General features: G+C 38.3%; 1 protein-coding gene across 1 annotated transcript; it reads left to right on the forward strand.

Annotated features, from left to right (window-relative positions):
• The first annotated feature begins 437 nt into the window (after positions 1 to 437).
• Positions 438 to 11870, forward strand: LOC111860682 (G-protein coupled receptor 39-like). The gene is made up of 2 exons (XM_023844588.2): positions 438 to 1615; positions 8258 to 11870. The coding sequence occupies exons 1-2, from the start codon at positions 760 to 762 to the stop codon at positions 8719 to 8721; spliced, it is 1320 nt and encodes a 439-aa protein (XP_023700356.1). The 5' UTR covers positions 438 to 759; the 3' UTR covers positions 8722 to 11870.
• Positions 11871 to 12658: the final 788 nt, after the last annotated feature.

Genomic DNA, 12658 nt, shown 5'->3' on the forward strand with positions numbered 1-12658 from the left:
GTTTTTAATGAAGATTGTGTTGAAGAGGTGGGGAGAGTTGGTAGGGTTGACTTTGGTGTTATCATGGTAATTGTTTCAGTATAGCACAGTGTTTTTGTTCAATTAAATTTATTGTTGGGAACCACCTGCCAAGATACCAGAAAAGCCTTGCTTATGAAAATACCATATACCAGGATATAGTATAACATATGGATGATATGAAAAACTATTTTCTGCCCAAGCCTTGTGTGAGGGGGGGGGGGGGTAGAGACAGAGGTTAGGGGATGTGGAGGAGTGAGGTGGGTGTTCGGGTAATGCAAAATTAACATTATTGTTCAGACAACATCTAGTTGCTACAGTACCTTCACTGCTCTAGTGTTTTGCTAAACTCCACCTTTGTTTGTACTTGGTTGGTTTCAACCAACTCACAGCAGACCCTCCTCTTAAAACAAGAAGTTTAAACTTTACTAAAGATAACCAATAGAAGAAACAGCTTTTCCATTTATGGCTTTTAGATTAATGTTTAACTACAGAACAAATAAATCACAGGTTTTGCTTCCTGGTAGATATTCAAGTCAGAAACATGCTGTGTGTGTTAAGCGTACCGTGTTCATGAAGATATTATTATAATTCTGTACAGCAAATTTACATTGAGAAAACAAGCCTTACACTTCAAAAATGATCAAGTACCAAAAATCTAGAACTTTTCTGTATATTTATCCACTGAATAGAAAGTAGGAAATTAACTTGTTGGAAATACTACCTGTTTATTTTTTTGTTATGGATCGTGAGTACGAGATCGTTGAAGAGTTGAAGCTAGAAGACTGGAAAGATTTGGAACAGGTGACCCCAGTCAAGGTGTTTTTGACCGTACTCTACATTTTCATCCTGCTAATAGGAATCGTGGGGAACAGTTTAACTATCAAGGTCACCCAGGTGCTGCGAAAAAATGGATACCTTCAGAAGAATGTTACTGACCACATGGTAAGCTTAGCGTGCTCTGACCTCCTGGTGCTTCTGATTGGCATGCCTGTGGAACTGTATAGTGCCATATGGTTTCCCTTTTCATCCACCTCTGGGAATGTGTCCTGCAAGATCTACAACTTTGTCTTTGAGACCTGTAGTTATGCCACTATCCTGAATGTGGCCACCCTTAGTTTTGAGCGGTATATTGCCATCTGCCATCCTCTGAAATACAAGTCATTTTCAGCATCTCACACAATTAAGCTTATTATTTTTGCATGGGTGACATCTGTTTTAGTTGCAATTCCACTGTTGTTTGCTACTGGAACAGAGGGTCCCAGGGATCTGATGAGTGGCCAGAACAGTTCCTCCTCTCTCACAGATGGCACATATCACCTGGAAAAGGAGCTCATACAGAACTTGACCTTCTGCACAAACCTCACCTCCATGTGGGGGATTTACAGGTCCAGCATCTTCGTGGCTTTTATTGTTTACATCATCGTCTTGTTGAGTGTGGGAGTCATGTGCAAAAGAATGATCCATGTGCTGTCAAGCACAAACAAGAACACATTCAAGAAGTCAACTATACAAGACACTAACAGTAGGACATTCGTACCTAAGCATGAGAGTTCAAAGGTCAAGGAAGCCAGAAAGCAAACCATCCTGTTTCTAGGTAATGCCGTTTTTCTTTTTGTTTAATGAATTTCTGCTGTTCAAAAGTTATGAGATAATACATTTGTAGCTACATCATGTGAGGGTCCATACTAAAAATGCACTTTACACTGTATCAATAAATTAACTACTGTGTGGGTAGATATGTAAAAAACAGTATTTCCAACCTTTGGCCTCCAACATGACTGGCCACCACAATAAATAATTGTGTTTGGGTGGGTCATGTATATATTACATTATGAGATAAATACCTATTATTTTGACATTGTGGGGACCGCCTTTTTGGTCCCCCCAAAGGGAAACTGAAACTAAAAATCTGTGACTGCAACCAAAAAATTAAAAATGCCGCTGGGGTTGTTTGGTTACTTATGGTTAAGGTTAGAGTCACGTAAATTAGAATATGAAAAGTAGTTCAGCAGTACTGACTGGTGTTGATTCCACAAGGGGAGCCAAAGGTAAAGTATAATAAAAGTCCTGATGAATGACCTCTGGCTCAAGGTATCATTAACTGATAAGCTAACCAGACAAGCAGTTGTTATTTATACCATTTGAATGAATTTGGGGCAAAATTGCAGAATTGCAATACATCCTCACGGTAATCTAGACAAGAGAGCACTTGTGCCTCAGTGTTACTCATCAAGGATGACATCCTGGCTCTTAGCAGCCTCATAAGGAGAGAGGGATGTATCCTTTACGGAGATTTTTAAAATAGTTCCCCATAATTCAATTTAATGTTTGTGGAGACTGTTGGAGGGGAATGGTTGGCTGTATTTAACATTTAAATATTCAAAGTAGAGATGCATGGGAACATTTACTACCTATCGAAATGTCCTGCCTTTAGGTACTGCGCGTGCGCACAAGGAAATCACACCCCTCTTCTCATGCTTGAAAAACTACCTAAAAATCTATTCTACCTTCCGTTGGAGTTACAGCTGAATCTTGTGTAATTAGTCTTATTTGTGTTTTTCAACGTTCATAAATTTTTAATATTTTATTAAATTCATTTATCACTCTTCACCATCAGATGTATGTCTAATTACCTGACATTTGTACTGTAGGCTATATAATATGTCAGTATTGCTCACATGTTTATGACAGCACATCCTTATAAAGTATTTTAGTCTATCGAAATTGGATACCCAAGTATTTTATGAAGGTAGGATGGTCTGATAATGTATTTCTGTCTATCAAGATGTGCTATCTGTAGTTCTAACACTGGTAATACAGCCTGATAAGGTGTTTCAGACTGTCATAATGTCTGTTTACACTAGTTCGTGTTTTTTTTAATTAGTTACTTATTTATTATTTTTTGGACAATTCGCTTTCACTTTCAGCCCATAAAAAATGACAGTAGCATTTTTCGGTAGGGTAGCACCGATCAATAGATATACAGATGTGGACAAATTTGTTGGTACAGCTCATTAAAACAATGCTTAATTTCTTCTGAACAGTGATTCAATTAAAAGCAATTTTCTAATGTATACCTGCATGCCTTTAGATAGAGTAAATCAATAAAATTGTGAAAAGGAATTATTTGTTGTTTATTTTACAAAGATATGCTAAAATAGTATGGACTGATTTGTTGGTACCCCTAAAGAGACTATTCATCCTTGCATTATAGTCATGTTTCGACCTAAGTGTTTAACCTTAATTAGTATCACAGGTGTGTTCAAGCTTTTCATCAGCTATTGAAAGAACGTGCTACTATGTTGTTTGGTATCATTGTGTGCACCACACTGAACATGGACCAGAGAAAGCAAAGGAGAGAGCTGTCTGAGGAGCTCAGAAAGAAGATTATAGATAACCATGTTAAAGATAAAGGCTATAAGACCATCTCCAAGCAGCTTCTTGTTCCTGTGATGACAGCTGCCAATATTATCAAAAAGTATAAGATTCATGGGACTGTAGCCCACCTCCCAGGATGTGGACGCAAGAGGAAATGCAACCCCATGTTGAGCAGAAAGACTGGGCAGATGGTAGAAAAAGAGTCAAGAAACCATCCAAAACCATTCAAGCTGAGCTCAAAGGTCAAGGTACATCACTTTCTGATTGCAGCATCTGCCATATTTTGAACAATGATGGGCTCCATGGAAGAAGAGCTCCACTATTCACCAAAAATCATTAAAAAAGCCAGAGTGGAATTCGCCAAGATGCATGTTAACAAGTCCAAAAGTTCCTCAGAGAATGTTCTTTGGACTGATGACAAAACTGGAGCTTTTTGGCCAGTCACATCAGCTTTATGTTTACAAAAGGAAAAATGAAGCTTTAAAAGAAAAGAACACCGTACCTACTGTGAAACATGGAAGGGACTCGGTTTTGTTTTGGGGCTGCTTTGCTGCATCTGTCACGGGGAACCTTGAATCCATCCAGGGCACAATGAAGTTTCAAGACTAAAAAGACATCCTGGAGCAAAACATATTGCCCAGTGTCAGAAAGCTCAGCCTCAGTCGCAGGTCATAGGTCCTCCAACAGGATAATGACCCAAAACATACAGCTAAAAGCACTCAAGAATGGCTGAGAAAAAAACATTGGACTATTCTTAAATGGCCCTCTATGAGCCCAGATCTTAATCCTATTGAATATCTATGGAAAGATCTGAAAATTGCAGTGTGGAGACACCACCCTTCAAATCTGAAGGTCGCTTGAGCAGTTTGCTCAGAAAGAGTGGCCCAAATTACCTGTTGGCAAATGCAGACATCTCATTTTGAGGTACAGATCACTTGTTGGCAGTGATTGCTACAAAAATTGGTGCCACAAAATAATAAACTAAGGGTACCATCTTTTTTGTCCGTGCCATTTTCATTTGTTTAAATATTTCAAATATTCAACCGAATCAATAATCTAATGCAAAGTCTGATTTGTTTTAAATATGGAGTAAAAACGGGGCGGCATGGTGATGCAGTGATTAGCACTGTTGCCTCACACCTCTGGGACGTGGGTTCGAGTCTCCGCTTGGGTCACATGTGTGTGGAGTTTGCATGTTCTCCCCATGTCATCATGGGGTTTCCTCCAGGTGCTCTACTTTCCCCCCACAGTCCAAAGACATGCTGAGGCTAATTGGAGTTGCTAAATTGCCCTTAGGTGTGCATGTGTGAGTGAATGGTGTGTGAGTGTGCCCTGCAATGGGCTGGCCCCTCATCCAGGGTTGTTCCCTGCCTCATGCCCATTGCTTCCAGGATAGGCTCCAGACCCCCCACAACCCAGTAGGATAAGCAGGTTGGACAATGGATGGAATAAAAACAAGGGATGCCATTAACCTTTTGTCAGTTTCAAGTTATTTCAGAGATAGTTGTGTTTTTTTGTTTTTTGTGGAAGGGTACCAACAAATTTGTCCACATCTGTATCTGTCGAAACGTGTTATGGTAAGGCAATGCAACAACGTAGGACAAATTGTCAGAACAGCGGCCCTGCAACATGCAAAATATATCAATATAAACAATATTGTCTCATCTTGTATCTCATATGACAATACAGTGGTACCTCGGTTTTCAAACTCACTAGAACTCGAATTTCTTGAAAGTCAAACAAACCAGTTTCACCTAGAACTCCATCTGAATATCAGAAGTCTAACCGTGAACGCCGACCTAATATAAATTGTACGCGCCAAGAAATGAGTCATACTACAATGCAATTCTTACTTGAATGCTTTCTTCACAGACTGGACGATTAACCAAATAAAGCAGCGCAACATTACAGTAACTAACAATAAATAAACCACTAACTTACGTGAACTATTAGAGCATTTATGTCATTTATTTAAACTTTATTTTACCAGGTAAATTAACTGAAAACCAGTTCTCACTGCTATACGTGATATTCGGGAGAAATAGCAGATTACGGAACGGAACTGCCTGGGATACAAACGTCATGTGTGTAACTAAACTCTTCAGCCAATAAGGACAAAGGTGTGTCGTCACGGACGCGGTTCCAGTTTGTGCAGCTGAGTGAGAGGTCGCAATGCATCTAACCGTAATGCATTGCGTCAGGATAAGAAAAGAATGCGTTGCTTTAAGTCAGCGCTGTAAGCAAGTCGAACGCACCCAATGACCGGACTGGGGAAACAAACTGAAACACAGACTTAATACAGAGGACTAATGACAACAACCAGAAACAGCTTATCACATGGGGATCCCACACGAGGTTAACGAGGGGGTGTGGCACACGGAAGGAGCGGACGATCGGGGCAGGACAGGGGTAATGTTGGAATAAGATCTTTATCGTTTTGGAAGCCATTAAGAAAAAAATGCTGCTCTTGTTTTATCCTGTTCATTTTGTGTTTAAATGCTAAAAAAAGAAAAAAAACATATTTAGGTGTAATTTTGGGGGGCTGGGAACCAATTAATTGGTTTTCCATTATTTCTTATGGGAAAAATTCGATCAGAACTCGAACTTTTTAGGATTCGATCCGGAGTCCGGAATGGATTAAGTTCGAGAACCGAGGTACCACTGTATATCGATATATCTTAAAATTTCTATATATTGCTCAGCCTGACTAGTAACAACTGTTCTCTTTTGTGGATACAGTTACACCTGTGCAATCATGGTTTTTGAGGCTGTTCCTGTTTAGATAGAATTTTCATATTCAAATGCATTATTTGATGAGTGATAGAAGCTAAATGAGGAGAAAGATTATTGTAAATGTAAAGATTAGATGAGGAGCCAAAGATGCAATTTAATGCTTGATTATTTGACTTCTTTCAACCAACTATTTCGTATCAGTTAAAAGATATATAAATATACCATTACTGTGACATCTGTTTAATTACTCAATGAAAACTAAATTAAATCTCTCCACTGTCTGTATATTAGTATCAAATACCAAAGAAGCTGATTTTCCAGAACATCATTTAATATGCCATATAGTTTGTTATTTGTAGAGGTAAGCATTATTTACAACAAAATTATATAAAGTTAAGAATGGAGGATGAAACATGACATAATCGTAAATAAATAAATCAATAGAAATGTATTTAATTTATATATAATTAAAGATTTATAGAAAAAAAAATGTATTCAAAAGATTTATTTGAATAATTTTTGGTTTGAAATATATATTTATTTTTTATTTCAAAGATAGTTTTTTATTATTATTCATCTGTGTGTAATTGAGTTGAATTAGTCTACTTGGGATGTCAAGGACAAGGAGAATAACAAAGCAGGATGAGAAGCAAAACAACTCAGACAAACATTACATCAGGACGACATGCACAACAATGCAGTCAAATGACAAGGAGTACGACCTATCAAAATGACATGCAGGATAGCACAGTCAGACAACACATCAGGACAATATGCAGAATGACACATCATGACGACGTGTTGACATATTTGGTCGACATGCAATACAAGTCAAACTATAGGGAGTACTAAAATGACAGAAGTTAAAAGTTGAAAAGTTGTTTGGTCAGGTGTGCAATCAACATAGACAATCTTAATGTCAAAATAGATGTCACAGCTGAAGTACAGTTCAAAGTGGAATAGACACAGACAAATGTTTTGTTACATTTTCAATCGACATGGACAATGAGCTATTGAAATATTTTACATCAATACACAAATGGGAACCCCATATGCCTATTGACATATTTTTGGCACAAATGGAACCCATACATATAAACATTATAGCGATCTGATGACTTGGAAAGTCGTGTAGTGTTGACTTGACATTACGAACATAAGCGCCGGCTACCATTTCTTCTCATCCAAGCAAGGCCAAGGTAATGGAGTGCAAATCAGCAAAGACCAAAAAGGTCTTTGGAATTGAAAATTAAAAAAATTTATTTTACTATTGATTTACTTATTTATGATTATCTCACATTTCGTCCTCAATAGTTATGCAATGTCATTTGAGTGTTAATATTCAGCAAGTGTATATACATTTATAATGTTATTTTATTCATTTATTTTTGAGAATATGGGGGAGTCATTCCCCTTTGAAGAGTTAGGGGCTAAAGTCCCCTATAGGATACAGCATCGAGGCCCCAGTGAAGTAAGTTGTCCCAGTGAGTCCCCTGTGAGATAGAGGCTACAGGCCCTGGTGAAGTAGGGGCTAGAGTCCTCAGCAAGACCGAATCTACCTTTTCAGGGGCCCTAGGCAAAGCTTTACTTGGGAAGCCCCTCCAACCAGAAAACTGATCATCATTTCACTTCCTCTGCAACGAGCATAATTCAGGGGCCCTTGACAACTGCCTATTCGGTCAACAGCTAGACCCCAGCCATGTATGTATTATATATTTCATGAATTTGTCTGGGCCCCCTTGTACCGATCATTGCTTGATTGCTTGATTGCTTGATTGATTGATAAGGAATTAGGATTAAATCACCAAATGCATATGGGAGAAATGTTCTGGGAAACCACATCAGAAAAGAGACACGTCAAAATACTTGATTTCGGCTTATAATGAGTATACAGTTTTACATGATGAGGTTACATTATTATAATTTTAAATATATTAAATAACAAATATTTGGCAAGCTGTTCAAAAATAAGAAAACAGCATGCAATTACTTTGCACAGCAAACAGAATCACATAAAAATTGAGCAATAACACTAAAAAGAATATTAACTTTTCTCTGTTATCTGCCTACCCCCCCCCCCCCCCCCTCTTTTCTGCCCTATCCGACCCTCTTTTCTATGAATCAGTATTGATTGTAGCTGCTCTTGCTGGGTGCTGGATGCCTAACCAGATCCGCCGTCTCATGACTGCAGTCAAGAGCAAAGCAAACTGGACCATGCCGTACTTCAAGAGCTATGTCATCCTTCACCCAATATCTGATACCTTCTTCTACATCAGCTCAGTGTTGAACCCCTTCCTCTACAACCTGTCTTCCCGTCAGTTCCGTCGGGTGTTCGTCCAGGTGCTGCTCTGCAAACTGACCATCACGCATGTGAACAAAAGGCACGTAAGGCAACCTGACATCAGCTCTACCCGCTCTTCTCACGCCCTTCTCAATCAAGGATGTTCCACTCGCATCAGTAAAAAGCCCCACAAGTTTACCACGTTCCAAAGTCCTGATGTTGACCAATCACAGAATCCGATTATCCTACCGGAGACAGACTCAAGCACCATCAACTTTAGTAGTCAGTGTGCAGACAGTGAAGTCTGATACTGATCTAAATTGAGCTCATATCTGGTTTTCACACAAACTATGTAGTTCAGCAGTTTGATACTAGTCTATTTTGTCTTAGACTAAACTGAAAACTCTGTTTAGCCATATATTTTTCATTTCCGATACAAACTAAAATTCTTTAAAACAAAAATGTTATTTTCTTTAGTTAAATACTATAACTTCATCAAACAAACAAAATATAAAATGCAATCATTGACATTCTCTATGGAATAAATATAGGGCATTATATACCCTACACAACCCATATTTTGTATGTATCTTTCATTGTTAACATGAGAACCCGCCAAGCCTCTTGATGTGTTTGTGTGAGTGAATACCAGCAATGTAATTGGTGTCAAATAAATTAACATGATAATAACATTGTAATTAATACTCTAAATATGCTTTCAAAGCTACTTCTGCAAGTGGGTCATTACCGGTAAAGTGTTTGTGGTATTCAATATCTCTGGTGAAAAATACTCAAATCACTCAAGAACTTGAGTAACTGATCTTTAAAAATCAATTCTTGTAAAAGAAGTATGTTCACAAGGGGGCTTGTAGGAACAAACCATATGGTCTTTCTCTCTAATCAGCTCAAATAAACTGCAATTGCACAAAACACATACCAAAAGAAAAACCTTATTTGCTTACCCACAAAACTGAACTGTAAAACATATATCCAGGATTTCTTTGATCTTGCTCTAAATGTTGTCTGTGCCAAATACACAAGCAAAATTCAAATTCAAAATACATTAAAGATATTTTTTTGGTTTCTAAGCTTTTAATTAATGTACTTATGATATCAGAGTCGCAGAACATGTCTTGGCAGAGCACGATAAATAATGTGTTCCACACAAAAAAATGGAAGAGAATGCATTTCATGCTATGCTGTTTGCTTAATCAATGCTTTCTTGTGGGCTTTTTAATTAAAAAATATACAGGAAATTTATTTATTTGTTTTTTAAAAATGCATTTCTTCTTTCCAGCAAACAATATTTCAGTTTCACATGAGATGTATAGTATTGATAGATATTGGATGACTTCAGTGTTAAATAAATTATGTGGAGCTACATGAAAAAGCCATATAATTTCAAGAGTAACAGCACAATATCATTATATTATATATAATATTCGTAAATGTATAATACAGGTGCTAAAGCCATATAAGTATATATAAATGATGGAGTCATAGTGCTCTTCAGCCCAATTTTCTCATAATTTTAGCCAAATTTTAACATGTAAAATATTCTTTATAAAACTGTGTTTATTTGTTAATAGTACACAAAATTAGATCTATTTTTACATATTATTGTACTGCTAAATGTATGCATATACTTTTTTGTAACGTACCTTGCAATACATGTGGTACTCTTTTTTTAAAAAAAAAAGAAAAGCCAAGAAAAATTCCAGTTCAGTCAAACGTAGTCTTAAAGCACTCTATGTTTCCAAGAGCAACAATAAGAAATAAATCCAGTGGAAGTTTAGGATGAAGATATGGATCAAAGCTGGAGGTGCTGTAGAGGGAACAAGGTGCGTCTTCTTCCGCGGGCCATTGCAAAGTGGAGTGTTACAGCAGCTTATGCAAACAGAATGCAACCTTCCAGTGCAGAACTGCTGGTATCCTGAGGACGCAATGAGGCAGGCACCTGAGGAGGCACACGACTTGCGATAATGGACACCTGTGGAGACACAGAAGTGACGGGACTGAGCTGACATACCCTCTAACATGCATATACACACAAACAATCATGCCACCCATACCATTGCATCCTTATTTAAATGAGTTATCACCTATAAGCCTATTCAGATCAAGAGCAGTAGCCAGACATCATTCCCTAATGACCTGAACTCATTCTTCACCAGATCTGAGTAGGACAACAATACCCAGCTAGAGTAAATTATCTCCACAATCAAAACCGGGGACTCTAGCCCCCTCATTAACACAGAAGAGGTGGTAAGAGCCATCAAAAAGACAAAAGTTAATACAGCTCTTGGGCCAGCTAACATTTGTGGGCGTTGTGCTGAGCAGCTGTATTCCAGCGCCCATTCCAGAGCTCCTTGACCAGCAGTACAGTCACCCAGATGTGGAAACACTCTGCCGTGATTCCAATTCCAAAGAAGGGCACCACAAAGGTCCCGAATTACCTCAGGCCTGTGGCTCTCACTTCTTTGGTGATGAAGGTCACGGAGAGAGTCATAAGAAAGCACATAATTGACGCAACCGAATCTCTGAAGGATCCACTTCAATTTGCATACCGGGCTGGGAGAGGGGTTGAAGAAGTTTATTCTGGACACCATCAACAAGCATCTGGAAACCAATACCACAGCCAGATTCCTGTTTGCAAACTTATCCTCAGCATTTAACACCATGCAGCTACTGATTCTAGCTGAGAGACTAATCACCTGCTTTCACCTTGACAAAAAACGTATCCTGTGGATTACAGATTTTATTGCTAACAGGTCACAGAGAGTGCTGGTTAATAGCATCTCCTCTGACATCCTCTTCGCCTCAACTGGTTTCCCACAAGGCTGTGTCCTCTCCCCCCTTTTGTTCATCCTTTACACTGATGATTGTAGGTCTACGCAATCAACCTGCCACATGGTGAAATCTCTCCACCCTTTGTGAACAACAGAAAGTGAGAGCGGTTTGCAGGATTTTGCACATCCTAGTGTTTGAGTGGCTCCCTTCAAGGTGCAGGCTTTGCTGTCCAGATTGCAGGACACAGAGGAGAAGGGCAACCTTTGTCCCCAGGGCTGACCAGCTCCTCAACTCTCATCATCGGTGATTTGATATCAAACTAATGGAACTTTTAATGGAACTTTATTAGAACACATAACATTAATGCCTTTTATGTGTGTCTGTCCTTTTATTCTGTATTTATTGTTATTTGTGGATGATTACTGTGCTACGCCACATGCCTTAATTGCTCCTTGGGAATAAATAAAGTAATTTGATTTTCAATTTATTTCTACTCCTGATACTATTGTTACTTTTCAATACTTAAAACCAGGCGCGTAGCCAGTAATGGGCCAGGGCGGCACTGGCCCGCCCACATTACTCCCTGGCCCACCCAGGCAAGTTTGATCAAAATACATTTTTAGTTTATTTTTATTATTCAAATGTATTAAAAAATATATATTCATATAAACCTGATTTATTTATTCATTGCCGAATAAAATCAGGTTTATATGAATATATTTTCTTTAGGCCTTCATTGAGCACTGTTGAACATGGTGGTTAGACGGTGTTTTGTTATTGCCTTTGCCGAATATTGCAAAATAAAGGTGTGTTTTTGCAGTTTGTTTGTCTATTATTTTTTCTACTCTCTAAGGTTTAATTATTATTTAAGTAATATTTTTTCTAGGAAAAAATATAGGCCCGCTTACTTTTTCAATGGCCCGCCCAAAATACAATTTCTGCCTACGCCACTGCTTAAAACATCTTAACATAACCCAATAAAGACAAGCTGTTTGCTTTATGGTCTTATTTATATCGTATGGTAAGATGATAAGCAAGATGATTTTTAAAAACTATTTCTTTCTGTTATTTAAAAAAAATAAAAAGCAATAAATGTATTTGAAGTCCATCTTGCAACTGCTTATCCAGTACAATGTCACAGTGAGATTATGCCAGAAAGCACAGGGCAGAGGAACACCATAGACAAGATGCCAGTCCATGAAAAGACATGCCCAAAAATAGGAGGTGCCAATTCTCCTACCTGCCTATTTTCAGTGTTTGCAGGGCGAAACCTGAATACCATACACACAATCCTCTTCCAGTTCACCAGAAGCATGCAGTTATGTAAACTGGCATCTCTAAATGATGCATGTGTGAATGTGTGCCATGCAATGACTGGCATCCTGTCCAGGGTGCCCTGTGTGTCTAAGAACAGGCACGAGCATTGCTGGAAAGCTGAACTGTATAAGCTATTAT

This window comes from Paramormyrops kingsleyae, chromosome 1, assembly GCF_048594095.1.
Source record: "Paramormyrops kingsleyae isolate MSU_618 chromosome 1, PKINGS_0.4, whole genome shotgun sequence".
Taxonomy (NCBI): domain Eukaryota; kingdom Metazoa; phylum Chordata; class Actinopteri; order Osteoglossiformes; family Mormyridae; genus Paramormyrops; species Paramormyrops kingsleyae.

Excerpts from the sequence above, each read along its gene's own strand:
- LOC111860682 (XM_023844588.2), top strand. The coding sequence starts at position 760 with ATGGATCGTGAGTACGAGATCGTTGAAGAGTTGAAGCTAGAAGACTGG. Across the intron at positions 1,616-8,257 it reads GCAAACCATCCTGTTTCTAG|TATTGATTGTAGCTGCTCTT; the intron begins GTAATGCCGTTT and ends TCTATGAATCAG.